The sequence below is a fragment of the Hetaerina americana genome, unplaced genomic scaffold (genome assembly GCF_022747635.1).
Source record: "Hetaerina americana unplaced genomic scaffold, ioHetAmer1.1.p SCAF_9, whole genome shotgun sequence".
In the NCBI taxonomy this organism is placed as follows: domain Eukaryota; kingdom Metazoa; phylum Arthropoda; class Insecta; order Odonata; family Calopterygidae; genus Hetaerina; species Hetaerina americana.
The window spans coordinates 46897719-46918795 of record NW_027287538.1 but is presented as its reverse complement, the minus strand read 5'-3'; the positions used below and the strand labels follow the sequence as shown (position 1 = coordinate 46918795).

At 34.4% G+C, this 21077-nt stretch overlaps 1 protein-coding gene across 1 annotated transcript; it reads right to left on the bottom strand.

The window, feature by feature from the left end:
• Positions 1 to 1098: 1098 nt before the first annotated feature.
• On the bottom strand, positions 1099 to 21021 carry FBXO11 (F-box protein 11). Its single transcript, XM_071597775.1, has 11 exons — positions 20844 to 21021; positions 19846 to 20151; positions 19621 to 19774; positions 18951 to 19525; positions 18573 to 18817; positions 18116 to 18419; positions 14064 to 14367; positions 8753 to 8973; positions 8400 to 8618; positions 6296 to 6503; positions 1099 to 2606 (listed from the first exon to the last, which is right to left on the bottom strand). The coding sequence occupies exons 1-11, from the start codon at positions 20938 to 20940 to the stop codon at positions 2477 to 2479; spliced, it is 2763 nt and encodes a 920-aa protein (XP_071453876.1). The 5' UTR covers positions 20941 to 21021; the 3' UTR covers positions 1099 to 2476.
• Between the last annotated feature and the right edge of the window lie 56 nt (positions 21022 to 21077).

The following is a 21077-nucleotide window of genomic DNA, read 5'->3' as shown; positions in this document are numbered from 1 at the left end:
CCAAAGGCAATACAAATTACTGAAATATACTGTACAATTTAGGAAACTTGCATGGAAATGTAAAAGACATAAACATGATAATCTTAAATTAATTGTTTATAATGGAAACAATGCCATTCTACGGAAGATGGCACAAGACTGGCCAATGAAAAACACTAGTTATCTACTGACTGGTTGACTCAGGACAAGGCAAAAGCATAAGGTGCCATGTTTAAATATGGCCACACCAAATAAAAGCATGGCACAATGTGAACAAATGTATTCTCCACACTATTCCGATGGAGGAACAAAATGAATAATGCTGAGAATAATACTGTCACAAGAATTACACACTTGTTCAAATTCACTGCATTCAAAGCCTTACAGCAATTGTCCGTCACAAAAGACCCATCTGATAAAACATTGCCCCACACTTTTACCTGCTGCTGCTTTGGATATGATCATACTTTGATACAGCAGAGCAGGGGGAGCTGACAAAATAACATGAAATACATGTCAGATGGACACTCAATCATCATACATTTGAAGATTGAATATCGTTTGCAGATGAGTGAAACATAAGTAAGACAGTCTTTAAAAGACAAGGTACAAAAAAAAAGCACCTTCTGCATTGCTTCAGTCCATTGTGTAGATAACAGAATGATGAAAATGAATTGCCACACATGTAAAGTGGGTATCAGATACCCTTGGAGTTGTGGCAGGGTCAAAAACATTTAAAGTATTTGCTTAAAGCACCATGTTCCATTAAACTCCGTGGCAGTGCATCACCATTTAATTAGTTGACACATGAGACAATCCCAAACATACTTAACCCATTCATCAGAGCCATTGATTAAAAAAAAAGGAACTGAGCAGAGATTATTTATTTTCATAAACAATATCTGCGAGAATACAGTAAATACCTACTACAGATATTGCAGGCTCTCCACACAAATTTAGAACTGATGACCATGTCTAAAAGATTTGATCAATGAAACTGCATTGCCATTGGGGTATTCCTTCATCACATTAAATGTCACTCATTACATTTCCACTCAATACCACAATCAATACTGCAAGAGACAAAGGTGATGAAAAGACAAAAAATATATATGTGTATATGTATATATATAAGTATATTCTAAATATGTATACAGCACAAGTGCAGCACTACAACTTGGTGGTACATTCATTAAATAGGACCACATTTCAAACGCCTTATTTATGAGGGCACATTCTAACACTAGCACAGCAGAATATTTTTTTTTTTTAATCGTTCAATGTGTACGTAGCAAATTTGAAAATGGGATCAGCAGAGTAGAGCGATTGTAAAACAAAATGGGTTAAACTTATTCCTAAAAAAAAAAAAAAATACACGAAACAGATGAGGTACCTCAATGTCTGATAGAAATGTATCACAATTACCATTTACAAATCATTTTAGCTGCCTGCTGTCTTTTAACAACTCTCTATAAAACAAAATTACGAAGGAATTGTTAAGTTTATGCTTTTAAGTAAAGTTTATGGCACTTGGGAGAATAATTCAAATCTCAAATGTAGGTTGGCCAATGCACCAAAACTGATGATAAATATACCACAATGGCAAAAAAGTGCACTCAGTAAAATGTAATCTATTATGTACATCACAGGTATATCATATAATTTAATTCAAGGGGTTGCTGCCATTAAAAAATTCACTTACACAGTTTACATCAATTGAAATACCATGATTAGACATTTCATTCAATCTCAAAATGCATCGCACATAATTCTTTTCAGCAAAATGTCAAGAAACTAAAATTTATACCAATGCCTACAAATTACGAATACAAACAGAAATACACAACAGTGAGAGATATACACATTTTGCTCAATAAAGCATGATACATATACCATCTTTATTTACAGGTGAACACTGAGTAGTTGAACAGTCTTTGTTTCACAGATGTAAAGTTCCTTCGCACAAACTCCTCTCCAGAAACCAAATCCATCCCGGTTTTCTTTTAAACGGGCAAAGAAGTCAATTCTCACAGCACACAGTGTGTGGCCCAATAAAACACAACCACTCCAAAGTCACTGGGCATCAACCCAATAATATATCACTTCGGCACACTGTACACAAATTTTTCATCAGCGATAATGCCTTTTTTTAGCATTTTATGCACAGATATACTAGCAGTATTTTTTTTCTTATTTACAGATCACACGACACCAAAACACAACCACTCACCCACACAAACATACATTGCACTCGCACTCTAATTCACTGGGACTCACACACACAACTCTTAATTTATTATCTCCAAAAAAAAATAAACAAAAAAGTCAAGTTCTTTTTCACTGGGTACACTCAGACCAGAAAGAAACCTGGCATGGAAGAAAAATAAAAATGGAGATTCCAGTTTACCGTGCACAGAGCTATGTCCAAGGCCCTCTTTAAGGGTCAGCATGGCCACGAAGTGCACCGTGACAACTGAAGAAAAATAAACGAGGAAGTTCAATTCACCATCAGTGTGTGCGACTCCATAGGTGCAGCAGAATCATACAGGGTGTCTGTGTCCTGTGTGGGCTCCCCCTGGAGTTGGCACTGGTTGCTGAGGGTACCGGCTCCGCAGTCACAGAAGAATCTAACGCAAGAAGACAGGACAATCAATCAATTCAGGAAATATTTGGCGCAATTAACACTACTACTGTTTTACTATGAAGGCAAAGGTCATTCCTCATGAAAATTTCGTATGACAATAACATTCACACCCAAACCACAACTTCAATCGATAGTCAATGAGTTAGACGGTCAGTTTGTTTATCTGCAAGGTTACCCAGATGAACTTGTGTTTGAACAAATTTAAGCATCAGATGCATATAGGAACATTGAAAATTAGCTTAACCTAAGTAATTGTGAAAATACATCGCAGAGAACTTGCCAAAATTTACCTAATTCGCTACATTTCTATTATTATCGCTGCACAGTTATGTTTCCATGATCAAAATATTTACTTATGCATAATATTTTATATATGAAACCAGGATAAGACAATAGGATGGATTGCAACAACATGGTCAATGGCTTGAAGAAACTTTCACTGAAAAACTACGCTTTCGTTGATAATTCTAACCGCCATTAATGACCTTGAACTTTGGATACAGGGAATGGTTTTATTGTAACTAAGTTGCTAAAAAACATGTATGTCGACATGTGATAAAATAAATGCTTTATGTTCATTACTATTATTTAGGTATGTTGGTGAAATTTGGTACAAGCAACAGTCAACACTGAGAATGACCATTTAGCAGTCCAAAAAAGGATGGGACTTGTGAACCTCTGGCTACCAAATATATATAGTGCTATGGGCTTGTATGTCTTGAGTGCTGAAGACAATACACATTTCTGCTACACATTCAACATGCCACAGTATCAATGTTCTCCAAGCAGCACAAGAGTATTTTGCCTGACTGCAGGTGTCCACAAGTTTTGATTTGATTGTTACACACTATTCTCTTTAAAAATATTAAAGGTATGTAGTTTGACTAAATTCGTCTTTTCACATTTTGACATCAACAGTTACCATACAATAAGTACCATATAACCCAACATTTATTGGCAAAATATGTAATGAAAAAAATCATGGATCAGCTTAAATTCAAGCCTGAGAAAAAAATTCTTTCAGTTTTGAGGAATTTGTAAAGAATACCAATGTGTATTATTTTTTGATTTTAGTCCAAAAAAGATGCTATTCATTTTCTAGGATGCTTGTTTAAAATAGTCTACCCAATTCATAGATTGTCTTAAAATTGTATGTATAAACTTATAGACATTTACTAATAATTCCATTATGGATCTCATCACCTAACTGTTTGAATTCTTGTTTGACTTTGAAATCGTCAGACATTTTGAGCAATGGTACGAACTGCAACTCAATTGCAATGCCCAACAGAAAAAAACCACAATGTGGTGGTGCGGTGGGTCTTGTGGCTAAGCTTTAAGTCATTTGAGTGAACAAAATAAGGTGGTAAATAAATTGGTGAATAAGTAGTCATTAGCAATTGCTGGTGGCTCTCAGAGGACGTTGAAGACCATCGATTGGTAAGATGACCTAATAATTTTATGAGGCTATGAAAGTGTCAACAATTATCCATACAGGGCAGCATTTCTCCTTAGCATGAGTGAAGGTGGAGAACACAGTGCGATAGGGAGTACAGAAACACTCATCTGACTACAGGCATGGTAAAAATTACTTAATGGCTGCAGCACTTTGATATGAAAGGCTACAGCAAACCATCGTGAGGAGAATGAGCTCACCAATCTTCTCTTTTTCTTTTATTGAATTCAATACCAGAAAAGATGGAAACTTCTCATGTAAAATGCAGTAAAAGGCAAACAAGGCACCAGGTATCAATAATATGCCCTTGGAACTGATTAAAAAATTCAGGATATTAGTCTGATTGATATATACAATCAGGCATCTGATATTTATACGAGAAGAGAAATAGTGAGACACCAAAACAGAGAAAGTAGTGAGACAGGGTAGCTTTGTAATGCCCTTGATTTCACAGTGTACAAACAGATGCAACTAATAAGATCAAGGAAAAATAAAGAGGTGGCAAAAGAATACAAAGAGAATGGAGAGGTATACTATAATTTGCAATTGACATATATATATATATATGCACAGAAGAATGAAGACCAGACAATACCGTAATCCATTCAGGAAAAGAGGTTGAAAAAGGACCTCAACACAAACAGGATTGAAAATTAGGTAGTGATCTGCAGTAGAAGTAACTCCAAGTAAAACAACAGCAGAAAAATATGCTGGAACAAGTGCAGGAGTTTTGCCATTTAGACAGCATGGTCATTAATGAAGCGAAAGAGACATATTAGGCAGAATAGAAATAGTGAAGAGGGCTTTCTATCAGAAGAAACAACTATTAGTAGCAAATAGTACCGGCATAAATACAAAGAATCGATTCATTAAAACTAATGGAGTCAGCTTTTTTACAAATGTGAGACTAGAACGAAAGTAGTAGCAGAGAAAAACAGAATATTGAAGGAAATGAAAATGCAGTTCTAAACAAATGCTAAAAATAAATGGATAGAAATAACAAGTGGACAAGTGCTTTGAAGAGCAGGTGATGAAAGAAGCTTATGGAGCACAAAAGATGAAGAGGGAAATCGAGTGGACATATCTTGAGGAATGATGACCTAATGAAGACAATAAATGAAGGAAACATGGATGGAAAGAATTATATAGTAACGTCTAGGATGAACTATGATAATCAGATAATGGAAAATATTAATGCTAGAATCTATGCAGGAGTGAAGAGATTGGCAGGGAACAGGAAATTTCAGAGAGCTGCTCTACGGCAACCCTCGCGTTTATAACCCATGCCAATGATATGATGGGTGATTGAAAAGAAATAATATAATTGCTTCTGAAAGAACAGAGTTCTTAAAATGCAACATTTATCATTATAGTTTATTTCCTGGCCTGTTTTACCATAGAATAATGGTTTAATTGATGATTTCAGGGGTAACTTTATGCAATCGAATCCTATTGGAAATGAAAAACTAGTAACTTTTTGATTTCACAGAAAATTTATTTCGATATGACCCAGGTTTCGATGCTCAACTCACCTGAAGATGACATTCAACGTCGAAAACCGGGTTGCATCGAAATCAATTTTCCGTAAAATCACTAAGTTACTATTTTTTCATTTCCAATATAAAAATGGTGATCTTAGGTAATCAAATACAATTAATATTATTAATAAATTAATCAAGTCGGTAATAATAAACAACGCTTCTTCACATACTAGTCAAAAGTAAAATTTTTCCACCAGAGCTGAACTATCAATTTAAATATTACAAAAATACTTTGATATCCTTTAACCTTAAGAGAAAGTTCAAAACAGTTTGGCGAGTGAGTGAATAAGTATATCAACCATTTTAAATTTTAATCAAACAAATTTAGTAACATTCTAATTTTATTTACACAATAGAAAACCTCAGACAGCTCTAGTAAAGCCTAGGCAATATTTTCAGAAACAAAATCAACTCCATTTGCAACTGCCTAGTTTTGTAATAATGTGCCATCCTATATGTCAATATTACTTTCTAAGAACTTTTACAATAACTTTACACACAAACTATAAATTTTAAAATCCCAATTATAAGGAATATAACTAAAGGTACTAACTGTTGAGATCATCATTTATCTTAACTACTATAAAATGAAAAAGCATGCACTGAAGTCTTGTTCATGGCTAAGTCATAAATGTGTGAGTAAAATAAGTCATAAATCCAAAAAAGCACTCATACCTATCATGTCTGATGAATTCCACTTCGTGACCAGCATGGCAAGTCTTGATGCAATTGACGCATATGGCATTGCGATCTGTGGTGTTGCAGGTCTGACAGCGGTAAAAGTCATGCATAGGGAATGAGGTATAGCTAGATATTTTGTAAAGGCACTGCCCGTTTGTGACTGCCTTTTCCACTGCATCTTGGTTGTTAAATATTTTGTTTCCTATAAAGATAAAATTAATTAGTAACACTGAAAAATTATCCCTAATTATTATAACTTAAAATCATTACATAAGCTTCACAACATTCCTGAAACTGATCCAGATTTGTCCACAGAATTCTGATTTAATATACCATCATGAAACAAAAACACTACTGTTTTTTTAGAAGATTCACTTCACATATCTTATAATAGTATAGCCTTTTTATATCATGACCTGGAAATAGTGTGACTCACCCCTAAAATTATTCCATGGGATTATCTTGAATTTCAATGATAAATAATACAATGAATTTCCACTAGATAATGCTATTATTATTATTTCCTAGCACAATGACATTTAAAGACTACATTAAATATATCTGTAGTCTAAAGTTCATTTAATTGTTATAGTCATTCTCTCTTAAAGCCATATTAAAGTCAGTTTAGAGGTTCTCAGGGAGAAACATAATTTGAAATACATTAAAAATTAACATTTTTACTGTACTGAACTGTACAAATAAACATGTGCCAATCATGACAGACACAAACTTTACACGTGCAATAATGTTCTTTAGTTTTGAGTTGAATAATGAAATTCAAAGGAGCACATCTATAGAAAACAAGAATGCAGATCATAATTATTCCACACAGATAGATGGCCTAGTTAAACTAGAAATGACTCTGACGTACTGGAAAAATGAGTTTGTGAATTCAGTGAAATTAAAATTTGCCTGGATGTGGCAGAAGACATGAGACAAACAACAAACAGAGATATCTGTACATTTTTATGTACAGATAATGAGAGTATTTCAAATTAATCCAACAATGGCAGGAAGGCTTACATGACATTCATTGTGTAAATGAGAAAAGATTAGCAAACAATCAACAACCTCTTAATTTGTCAAACTAATTAAAAGTATTATCATGATTATCAAAGACAACTAACATTGATTTCAACAATAAAAATGAAGTTTAAGCATTATTTCGTGCTAATTAGTGAATGATGAATGGCTTCAGTTTTATTGAACCAAATTAAACTTATGAAAATAAAATTGACTGAATTAAAATCTCAAGATATTCAAGCTCAGTCCTTATTTGAGGCTTCTGAAGTGTCTCTTCAATATAAAAACAAGTCAAAGAAAGACTTCTGATTGAGACCAGGACAAACTTGCTTCATAGCTTTAACATAACATATTGCTTGCGTTCTTGTTTCTGTTGTTACCACAGTTTTAGAAGTAAAAAATTGAAATAAATGCCCCTTAGCCAACAGATATCAGAAATAGTGTTTTCACTACTCTTGTTCTCTAGATGACAGAGCAGGCCTCAGTGCGTTTCAATACCACACGAAACCTTTCCCACTCTGGCAAAGCAATGGGAAATGTATGCTTTTTTGGCAACAACGCTATAAACCATTCTTAGATTATTTTAGTTTCAAATAAAAAGTTTATATAAAATGTTAATCAATACAGCATGTTTTATGCAAGCAGCAAAACTACCTATAAATTAAACATATATTTGATGCACAAAATGATTAGCAATATTTAATTTGATCCAACTGATTACATTCATGGAAAAACATTAACTATGTTTGCACTTCGAATTGACAGTTTAATATTACTTTGGGTTGAAAAAACTTGGTTAAACATTTGGTGCCACGTATTCGATGTTAAGTAGATAATCTATACCATTTACTGGAACATTATTTTAAAGAAGTTAAAACAATGACAAGAATGCATGTTAAAAAAATTTCCACCTGTGTTTAACGTGAACAGAACAAGTCCCTTTTCATAACAATAGTACAACAGCAGAAAATACCAAGACAATAAATATAACACATGGATAAATCACTAATGTTCCAACTTGAGTGAAGTCCAATATTGTGAGAGCAGTCTGTCCCATTCAAAAAATTAATCTTACCTCTGATTATTGGCTGCACACCACTGGCTAAGCAGAGGCCACCAAATCGATTGTTAAATATTTGATTGTATTCTAATGTGGCAGTGGCATTATTTGTTATTTCGACACCGGCGGCTAAACCATCAAATATTCTGTTTCTCCTGAGTATGGGATGACTTTGTGTGGATATGAGAACGCCAGCTTGTGCATTTCTAAAAATGTCATTTTCTTCAAGAATACCTAAAAAAAATGAACAATATAATAAACTGGAGCATTTGGATTGAAACACAACACAAGTTAACAAAATAAGATTCAAATTGAAATATAATAAAACACTGTGACATTTAACTGTTATTATCAGTAAAGCTATTTACCTTTGCCACCATTAAAAATACATATTCCTCCATCTCTACCATCAAAAATTTTGTTACGTTTGAGGGTTGGGTTTGAATCTGTTTTTATCCAAACTCCAGCCATTGCATTGTCAAATATTTCATTCTGCTCCAACAATCCAAGGCCACCGTTGTAGACCAGAACACCACCATTTTGACCACCCCATATCTTATTGCCTCTGATAATGGGGTTACTGCCAGTCCTGGAATAGGGGGGAAGAAATTAACACTTTTCAAGATTCACTGAACACATACCAAATTGTAGCATTAATGATACAAATTACACCACCTCATAAACTAAACTGGATCCTGATAAATACAAAAATGTGGCTGTAAAGAACAGATACACACGATGAAATTTACAACGTAAGTTTGATTTTTATCCATATTTAAAAATTGAAATTCACACGTCAACTTAATTTGTCAAATTTTTTGATTGAAGCAATTACCGCTGCTGAACTTGATTCACCTGAGTATTATTCTAAAACTTGACTTAATTAATCAAAATTCCTATCTACGAGGGTCATCCGGAAAGTAGTACCCGTTCGTGCCGCATGAAGTGCTGACGACGCGAGTAGCCGCTGGACGAGGTCAGATAGCTTCAGTGGCTTGTCTGCCTTCTCTGAGCCAAGTTGCGTGACGCTAGCATTGCCTGTGTTGTTTCTGTGATTGTTTACAATGTTTAAAAAAATTGAGAACGCCGCCAGTTGTGAAGTGAGGGCAGTGATTAAATTCCTCAATGCAAGAAACGTTCGCCCATGTGATATTCATCGCCAATTAAAGGAGGTGTATGGAGACAATGTAATGGACGAGTCGTCTGTTCGGCGGTGGTGTCGCAACTTCAACATGGGGAGGGGGAACACACACGACGATGAGCGTTCGGGGAGACCGTCTGTCATTACAGACCAACTGGTGAGCTCAGTTGACGAATTCGTGAGGAACGATCGGCGCGTCACAATTGATGACATCTGTGAGCATTTTCCCAATGTTTCTCGAACAATTGTTCATGAAATTGTTAAACACCATCTGCATTATGCAAAAATTTGTGCAAGATGGGTCCCTCGCGTATCTCAATGAGCTGGCGGCGAAGGACTATGCAGCAGGAATACAGAAACTTGTCACACGTTATGACAAATGCCTTAATTTGCTTGGAGATTATGTTGAGAAGTAGTTTAAAGTATCCTCTTTCAAATAAAATTTTTTATGTTTGTTAATATTTACTTTTGTGTCTTTATTTCACGAACGGGTACTACTTTCCGGATGACCCTCGTATGTTCACTTGTTTCAAGCAATTTTACATCCACTATAGAGCAAAACTTACCTATTCAATGGACAAGCAAGACTTGCGTTCTACAAAAATCGATACCTCATAATATTATATTACTCCAATCAAATAAAATATCTTGTATTTGGCTACAACAACTGAGTGCTCAGTCTGCAGGAAAAGTTGAAGGTACACTTGACAACAATAAACTGCTATAAATGGGTGTGATTATAAAGTATAAATTTGTGGCATGTTTGGCTTTTTAAAAATTAAAAATCATAATTATTAGGTTATTTCATTTTTTTGTCTTAATGACAGCATACAAAATAATCACCACATTTTCCAAATACTTTTCACATACTGAGTACTAGGATAAAATTATATCTCCAATTAATATTGCTTTTGCTCATGGTTTCCCCTTTCTGAGTGATTAAGCAAAATAAAAGACTAATGGGTTTGCAGTTCCTCCGCAAATTATGATACCGGTTCTTTTTCACATACAAATTTATTCACACTACAGGGAACATAATTTTTTACACTTTAGTGGGGTTAAAGAAAAGAAGTGTATCACCCAGGAAAAATGGAAGCAAAATTATAACCATGTGTCCCTTAATTTTATTTGGCCTAACAAGACATAGTTATAAAATGTAGAATATTGAGACCACTACCTTGATAAGTACTTGGCTTCTTTCCACTGTCAATAAGACTCAGTGATTTTTTGATAAGAATCTCTCAATAGATTGCTTTAGACGATTTTATTACACCTACATCCATTGGCCGCAGCTAGCTGGTAAAATTGGCTTACAAGTTCACGAATTTAAAATTCCAACATTTCAAATTTACTAGGAATGCAGGGCACCAATCTAATAACAAAATAGTTTTCCAATGTTGCATTATGGGCATCACTTATTATCTAAAAAATACCTTATGTCATCCATGCCTTGCTGCTGACTAAAGAGGTTTTAGGTAAGGCCTTATGATTTTGCCAAGTTAATTTTTGGATTCCTAGTCACCAATGGCTTCAGTTTCACACTAAAATCTGTATGAGCACTTAATAATATGTAATATATGCCTTGATTTGTTTCTCCCAGAGTAAGGCTCCCCTTTGAAGTCTAGGATCATGTAAGTGATAGTATGTGCTAATAAGACCAGTCTAATCAACAGTGAAAATGTCTCCAAGACCATATTACTATCAGTATGATTACTTAGGTAATTGGTTCCAATAAATGAATACTTCAGGATCTACAATTCGAGAACCACCACATTCTGTTTTGTAGGCACAGCTGTAGAGAATTTTGAAGTGGTCTATCCAGCTGTAATTGATGCTTTGAAGTCATAAATATCTAGTCTTGTTGAAACATGTTGAACCTTTCCTTTTACAGAATTCCATCAATAGGTATGCTTGTGGCTCTATAAGATTGAAACGTAAGTATTCAAGACCACCTCAAGTTCACCATACTTGGGGAAGTATTTTATTTATATCCAGATTTTAACCATTTGACCACATTCCAATTCCATCTCATATTTTTTTGGGATTTCACTAGTGTCAGGCATTGAAATAGATATTTGTGTTCATTAGCCATAAAACAGAGGTGCTGCTGTGAAAATCAAAGCACTGTGGTAGATGCTTGGCAACCATTTACATCCTTCATGATAAGAGTCAACTCTTTGCAAAATTTTTACTATCTTCTAATGATCTACTGTTTCCTCATTAATGTTAGACATTCTTAAACAGGTGTTTTTTTTACAATTATTGTATGCAATTCAATGCTTAATGAAACAATAGTGAATTACTAAAAACATAAGATGAACAGCAAAAGCATGAAGTTCCAGAAACAACAAAAGAGAAAGAACACAACACAGCATGAGATTGAAAGTAAACAGCAATTTATATTTTTTTCAACTTTAAAATAATGAAGTGAAGGCTATGGGTGTCCATAAAGCATCTAATTAAAAATTTACAATCTCCAATAATTTTTACATGTGCTCGTACAATTTCATCATATTTTTCCAATTGTGTTTTTGATAACACTGGTGATGTAATGAACTCCCATCAAATGATATGTTTTTAATGCAATCACATAGAACTCTCACTCCTATTTTTGTTTATGCTTATATGATCGAGGCGATTACAGTCTTGAATGTTAGTTATGATTGGAATGTTCCAGCTGCCATCATCCTTCATATTAACTGTTATAAAGTAAGGGATGAGTGAACATTTGCATTTTAAATAATGGGATATAGGATTCCAAATTAAATTTACACAAAAATTCAAGTGACAAGAGAAAAATGTTGCAAATTAAGGAGAAACAAATTCTGGGGGAATCAAATGAGGTTTCATTATATTCTTATATTTAATGCAACAATCATTTTGCATTTGAATACTTTGCTACACTAATATTTCTTTATTTGAAAACAGGTAAAAATTTGAAATAGAATAAAATGTAGGCATCAATATATTATTACAGTTTTAGAAAAAAAATGTATCTATTACTTTTAAATATAAAATCATTGCACATATTGAAGGTTAGGCAGATAAAATTGATAAAATACTAAATTGAATCATCCAAGTTTTGCTTCTGGTAGGTCTACTTTGACGAAAGTCTAATCAGTTCACCCAATCTTAATATTTAAGCTACGTATAAAATATCTTCACAAGCATCAATGCTAACAACGAAGAGGAGCATTAAGGCTGGTGAAGAAAATCAATTATTCAACATGGCCCCACAAAGTCTCAATAGCACACACAAAAATGGACAAATATCAGTGTGAAAATCATTAAAACATCATCAGGGGAACTAAAAATAAGTATTTCTATTGGCATTCCAAAATTAATCTTCTGCATGGTTTTATCCCCTGTACTAAGAATCAAGAAACCAAAACAAGGTAGTAACAAAGGTGAAACCACAAATTTACATTTTTGAAGGGGTCAGTGAAAAATATGCAAAGTCAAGGATTGTGTAAAATTGAGACTAAGAAGTTAAATATACTTCAAAAGAACAATATTGAGAACAGGAAGAAAAATAGATTTTAAATGTGCATTTTTAAGTGGTACAACCTAAATATCTTGAAGTATTATCATCATCTTTGCAACATTTTCTGACTTGGCCCATTTATATTGGTGGTATCTACCATTATGCCCATTGTTACTTTTCATTTTTCTTAAGGAATAGGTACTATGGATTTAGTTTTCCTTGCAACATCTTAGTAAATCTGAAATGATTAAGGACTTCTGCCATCTGGTTCATCTTTTTTTTAAGAGTTTCCAATTAGAATTCGTGTCATCCGCTAACAGTATTCTTATCTTCCATCCATTTTTCCTTTTATCTTCTCTTTCATTTCTGGCAATGCTTCTTCTACAAACACGCTGAATAAGTTTAGTAATTGAGCACTGTCTAATAAATGTAATAATTGAATGAGCTCATGTTTTTAGCAAATATCTTGTAGCAATTTATATCCATGCAATTGTGATTAGTAAATATTAGACTTCAGCCCTTCCAGCCAAGTCATTTCTTCATTGCCTCAAGAGCGGTTCATCTTACCTCAACGATATATCAGTTATAAACGAAAACAATAGTTAAAAAAGGATAAAAGTTGGCTCATCTCAAGGCTTTAACAGAAAACTGCCGTTTTTAATAATCTGATTTAAAGTGAGACTAATTCAAAACAAAAAAAGCCTACAAATTTCAGGACCATGTAACCTTGGGAGTATTTAAATCAGAGAATTCACAGTAATTTGCTATACATTAAATCAGAAACTAAGATTAGCCTTATTCATTACCCCCACCCTTATGTTTTCCAGAGAATACACTAATCGATTGAAGAAGGATATATATGTACAATATTCTATGCTCTTATATATTATTCTATATTATAAGCTATTATAAATAGACAATATTCTAAGCTGAAATTAAATGGCTTCGAACAGTGGATAAATGCAGTGAAGGAAACGCAAAAAATAGGAAACATAGTTAATTCCTCAACATTTACCTTGTAATTTACCTTTAGAATAGTATTAGAATCACGTACCTTATTTGAACGCCTGAATAGAGGTGATTGAAGATATCATTGTCCTCCAATTTCCCATGCCCGTTGTCATAAAAATAAACCCCAACTTGCTTGCCACTGTGGATACGGTTTCTGCGAAGAACTGGAGTGCTCCCTGTGGTGATCCACACTCCGGCCAAGGTATTGGCATAGACTTCATTTTCCTCTATTAAGCCTTGCCCTTTTTCATGCACATAAATGCCCCCATGTTGCCCATGATGTATCTTGTTGTGCCGAACTATGGGGTCACTGTTGGTCCGAATCTGTATACCAGCAAGGGCATTCCCTACACACAAAAGAAATATTGACATGAATACCCTACATTATTAACTCATGGATATACGACGGAAAATTGTGAACAGAGGAAAGATAAAAAACTTTTTCTTGCATCACACAATATCATACTCAAATGCCTCCTCCACAAAAATTCATTTCATTTAGTGGTGGCTTGAAAAACAAAAAAAGAATGCCAGTTAAAAATTATTTTTGTCAACTGTGCCTTGTCGTTTTAAAATAAATATATTAAGAGAGTGGCCACTGAGATTTGCATGTAAATATCATCAGAAGAAATATGGAGATGCTGCAATTATGCAAATACGTCGTGGGGATGATCATATTTTATTCTTTAAGCATTATAATATGGTGTGAAGGTCAAAAGTAATGGAATAATAATTAATTGTTCCTCATTGGGTAATTGAATGTTAGATGTTTTATGATTTCAGGTAAACATTAGTACCACCTACTTCAATGGTTTATCTATCACCTACTGCTTCCCATTCGTTTTCAATTCGAATTAACCCCAACAATATATGCATTACAACATGGACTTAAAAATTTGATTGCAAATTTCTTAGTTAAATCTCCTCCTAGTCATTTTCCATAACCTTTTAAGGCCACATATTCCATGTTCCCTTCATATTATCAAGTTTCTTGTAATTTCATTTTTCCCTAACACATAACAGTCAAATTTAAGTGTGTATTCTTAAATGTGATGTGCCTTCATGAGGAGAAGGTTTGGACCATGCAATATTTAGACTTGTTTGTTTGTCTGATGATTTATACCAAAATATAAATTATAATTCTTTCCCTTAAATCAATCAGGTACAAAATTAATAGCTTTCAAGGGGTCATGAGCAAACATTTTTTTCAATACTATAAAAAGATGCAACATTGATAATATACACCAATAATCAGCCATGCTATAAATTATTCCAGTTCCAGCGAATATCCAATCAATCATCTAATTTCAATAGGAAATTGTAAACTATAAGGATCAAGTATATACTAAGCCAGGATACTTAGTTCATATGCATAAACACTCATAATGTGAAACATGAATTGTGAAATAGTTACTGACAAAATGCAAGTATTACTTTTAGATGATTTGCAAATCTGCCTTTTGGCCATGGCTCACAGCACCAATACAAATACACACTCAAAAACTATCATTCAATAAGTGCATGAACCTATTCAGCATAAATAAGTAAAATAATTTTTTTTTTTAACTTTCAGATTTTTCATTAATGTACCTCAACCGAAGTCAAAAGAATAACTTCCTTTAAACTGAACACAATCTTCCCCCTGTAACACAATGGCCTAGACTATTTCATCTTTAATGCAATGAACATATTGATCCATATTGAGTTGCCATTGTCATCCTTCCACATAATTCTTATTTTGAGACAACAGTAAATTTGATATAAAAAATGGTGGGAAGAGAATTAAATTGAAAATTACTAGAAAACTTTCCATTACCTGATGTAGTGGTCTTTTCCTAAATTAGTTCCTAAAATAATATTTGCTAAGAATGTCTTGATTACTATTACCTCAATTTTCTTTCAAATAGTCCACATAAGTGAGCATGGCAATGCTGACCTTGAACACTGATGTTGGTAAAACCATTGTTTCCCTTTCACTCACCCTGACCATGAATAAAAACTTTTAATTTTTGAACTAAAATGCTGTGCTGTAGAAAAGGCCTACATGATTTCCTCTAATTATGGCAACAACATTTTAGAATAGAAAATCCAATTTAGGCAGCTCAAACTATTTTTTTAAATAATGTCTTAGAAAAATTTCCAAGCACAATTACTGGTAATGTGCATTGAAATTTACAGTTAACTCCACCAATATATTACTAGAAAAATACTACTTTAATGATTAGTTGATGACAGAGTCCTATCTTACTATATACAAAATCAATCCTTTATCAGGACAGTAAATATCTAAATTTTGACCTATCTCTTTTAAATGCTAAATGATTTTCTTTATGGCTGTATATCTTTCCTCAAATAACCAGTTCATCATCTACAAAGATACTCCTCACTTTCACATACCTTATGATGGTTGTGTGTTATCTAAGTCCATCATTTAATAACTTCCAACAATGTCTTCTAACTATTTTTTATAACCCACATGACATTATTCAAGTTTATCACTATGTAACTGCAAGTTTGCAATGGATATTCTCACTTTACTAAGTGGTGAGAAGATTAAAAAGTTTCATATTTCCGCGACAGTCATACCTTTGCTTGAAGAATGATAAAGGGACTAACACCCAAAACAAATTTCAATGAAAAACTTCCTATTTATGAATGTCTATTTATTATTATAGAACTCAAATTATAGAATTCAATAGAAAAAAATAATATTCAATAGTATTCACAGAACTAATTTAAAAATTTATCATATAAAAAGATTAAAATTATATCCTGTCGAGTTTCAAATGATCTGAAATTATGTTCAAGGGCAATTATACATTTCAACATTTCTCCCAGGAAATTCCACCAGACCTGACTAGGTCACAACCTATGTGAAGCTGAGGGTGCCCAGGGCCCTCACCTAGAATTGAACCCAGTCCTTCAGTCAGTAGTAGAACACTTTATTCACTGTACTATCACATGTCTCATTCTGTGTTTATAATACCTCGTTCTATTCCAATGAGTTTTAAAAAAAGTCACTACACACTGTCACTGGTTATATTTATTTATAAAACAAACACCTCAGAATGTTCACAAAATTTCATTTTCTATCTGCCTGCTTCACAAATTTGGTCCATTATTTATTCAAATTAATTAGGAGAGAATCACTGCCTTTTGAGTAAACTGAAAGCTATGCAGCTTAATATTGTAACTAATTGATCAGAGCAAAAATAATGGAATTTTTCTTAATATAAAGACATCTCAGATTAGAAACATTATTACAGTACATGTCTTGACCATATGTATGAATTTTTGTGGTGCACAATCATTTCAAGGTTATTTATGCAAATGAACCCCTACCCTCCCTCAGTTGACAAGAATCAGCTGGACAGTTAAAAGCTGTGCATTTTTTTTGCATCAGTTCCAGTAACTCAAGTTGGGTAAATTAATATTTCTATCTTCAACTTAATCTCATTCCTCTCAAATCATTTACTCCCTGCCTGCTACTACACCCACACTCATAGGGCTGGTGACACTTGAGACATTCAGGTGGACAACACATTTTGATGCAACACAAGGTAGTGAATTTCCACATAATCATTACTGCAATTTTTTTATTTTTACTAGAAAAAACTATAAATTTCAGGGACAAATTTTCAAAACAGACCACAAATATTTTTTGCATCCCAAGGCCCTAGGTTCCAATCCCAATAATAAAACTTTTTAGCAGTAAACTGACCCCTACTTGGATGCCAAATGTATGTTTCACTTACTCAATGAAAATATTAGCTGGCTACCATAAATTAAGAGAAAAACAAAGAAATTCTGATTGCTGAAATGATTATCTGTTTATCACACCTTTACTTATAACTGATGAGTCATTGAATTCCACTAGCACCTAGGATCATATAATTGATTAAAATTGTCTCCTCACCATGATAACAAAGTGGATTTATAAACTAACAACCTAAATTTCAATTATTCTTCAATATAACTACACCCTTTAATTTTGAACTTCCACCATATCTCGCCTGAATCTGTTTAATATACCCTTTTAATTATTCAAGGTCAAATTTTTGAAGTGCCAAGAGAGACCAAAAAAGAAATACATACCATATATATTGTTATGCTCAATGAGGCCTCGTCCTTCTCCAAATATGTAGACACCACCCTGATGGCCATTATAAATTTCATTTCGACGAATGGTTGGGTTGCTGTTTGAGGTAATCCAAACGCCAGCAAAATTATTTGAATGGATTTTGTTGTCTATGAACTGGCCTAATCCATTTTCATGGACATAAATGCCACCAGTCTGCCCATGATGTATTTCACAATGAACAACAGTTGGGTTGGCACCAGCTTTTACTTCAAATCCGGCAATTCTGTTGTTGTGTATATCATTTCCTTCAAAGTAACCCTAAAAGTAAAGAAAAGAATTTAGTTATCTTAAAACGAAATAATTAACAATCGAAATCATATATATTTTATTAAAGTTGGCAATTACTACTCAAACAGAACATGACGCATTTTGTTACATTAACCATCAAGTAAATGAGTTTATGTTGCTTACCAGGCCATTGTCAAAGGTAAATATTCCAACATCACGCCCATGATGAATATGGTTTCTTCTCATGATTGGATTGGCATAATTTTTCACCCATATACCAGCTAGGGCATTTCTACTAATTTCATTATCTTCATAGGTTCCTTGTGCATAATCAGTAACATAGAGACCAACATTTTCACAATCACTTATGTCGCAATGCTTAATTATGGGATTGGCACCAACACCGCTTACGCACACAGCGGCACCAACTGCAAAATAATGAAAATTTAGTGCTTCTGCAAATTACAAACCATGTAATGGTAAAATACTAAGACAAATTATAGCACAATCTACATCCCACAAACAAAGCTATTACAATACAAGAGCTTAATGACTACTTACCAACTGAGGTACTTCTAATGATACAGTGATCTACAGTCGGGGAGCAGTTTTCCCCTATCTCTAGGCAGTAATGCTTGTGATGAGGTACCGTGGATGTTACATCTGGTGAAAACTTAAGTGTGACATATCCTACATATGCTTGCTTGGCTCCTTCTACGAACATCACGGTTGACTCAGACTCCCGCTCGAGAATGACCGCTTCTGCCACACTCCCTCCAGACGCAGCACCCAAAAGTGAGACATTGGAATCCACCACTAAAAATTCCCCCCTATACGTTCCAGCATGAAGGAACACCAGCACCCCATCGCGTTCATCAGCATAGTCTAAAGCTGCCTGCACTGTATCAAAATAGGCAAGATTTCGGCCTTTAAACTGAGCTGGGGACCTCTCCTGCATCTCCTGGTATCCAGGACGAACATGGACTCCACGGTATAACTGACTAAAGCTCTCTTTCCATGGATTTGGATACTCCGACTCCTCAGGAGACATAAATTCAAATCGACGAGGAAGCTTGTCATCTTTATTAGTAAAAAGGGGTAGGTCGTACTCGTACACATGTTGATACAAGTTTTTCCTGCATTAATCAAAACAGGGAGAAAATTGTTGATTAAATAGGCAAATTTGCGTCTAAGTGCAACTTATAACCATTTAAATGACAAAATATCTCACCAAAGTTCAGTATCATTTGCGATTGACTGGAAGCGCTTACAAACTTGGCTAACCCGACACAAATCTTGTTCCAAAAGATAGCTGAATATTGTGAGGATTACTTCATCCGGCAACTCGTATTGTAAATAATGTGCGGCTGAAGTAGAGCAACAACCTGTAAAGTATGAATTACTTAATGGAGAAAAATATTTTGGCGAAAATAGACAAAGGAGTGATTATACTCACCATCGTTGCCCATTGAACAGGTCCGTCGTGGTCGTTTACGGGCAGGCAACATGGACGTGGAATAACCTGCTGGCCCCGTACTTGTTCCAGGCAGGAGTACTCCTTCGTGGTGGGGGGATTTACGTCTTAGGTCATACGGTGGGTGATGGCCAGGGCTTATAACAGATGCACTACTACTGGAGCCGGCATCAGCTGAAGAAGTACCACTTACAGCAGACGCAGAAGTCGAGGGAGACGGACCCGACGAAGGGCCTGCGGCTGGTATACTCTGGTTTGGAACTTGGCATGGCAGTTCACAGGGCTCAGCTATTTAGAATTAAGTAATTGCTATTATTTACATCCAGAAACACGTCGTAAACGTTAACACACATTTTGTTCCAACATTAGTCATTATTTTCGAACTATATGATGACTTTCGAAAAAAATAGTTTTGTTTACATGGTGCTTTAATGTTTATAAAAATTATTTTAAAAGGCACTGGACTGTAATTAGTGCTAAATATAAGTTACTGACAACACCGTCACTTATTTCTGAGAAATACACGACATTCTCTTCCCAGAACCAAAAAAAACATTTTTCGTGATTAATGAAGACATTAAATAGTCCCTGCAGTAACCATTGATATTTTTGTCGCAACTGTTTATTTATAAATGATACGTAGTAACGATATTCTTTGAACAAATCACGGAAATATATCCATACATATCCGACGCAACGTCAATAGATAAACTAAGAAACATCATGAGCCATGCCATATGCCTTCGGGTTCAATAGAGCTTACAATGACATTAGCCATCATGTAGTAGATGAAACGGTAACTGATGTCAACCACTACCTTAACGCCTTATATCACGATGTAAATTCTGCGCACATATTATTCTTTTTAAATACGTAACCCACTCAAATGTACGACATAACGCGAAACGTCAAAAACCCAAGCAAGTCCGTAGTTAAAGAATTCAATCATAAGGGACCTCCATTTCCTTTATTGTACTTACCAGAACTCGTTCGGGATGGAAGAGGGATTCTATTTACTCCCTTCCTTCTTGACCTCCTGACATATGAACGCGATGAGGTAAACGAAGCACTCGGCATTTTCGGTAAAATTATGCTTTCACAGTGTAAAACTTCTAAACAAAGGAATCACATCCACCAGCCCTGGAAGCCATTTTCTCATTCAGTAGACGGAAGCGAGAATAGCCAATGAGAGCCTACCGATCCTACCCTGTGTC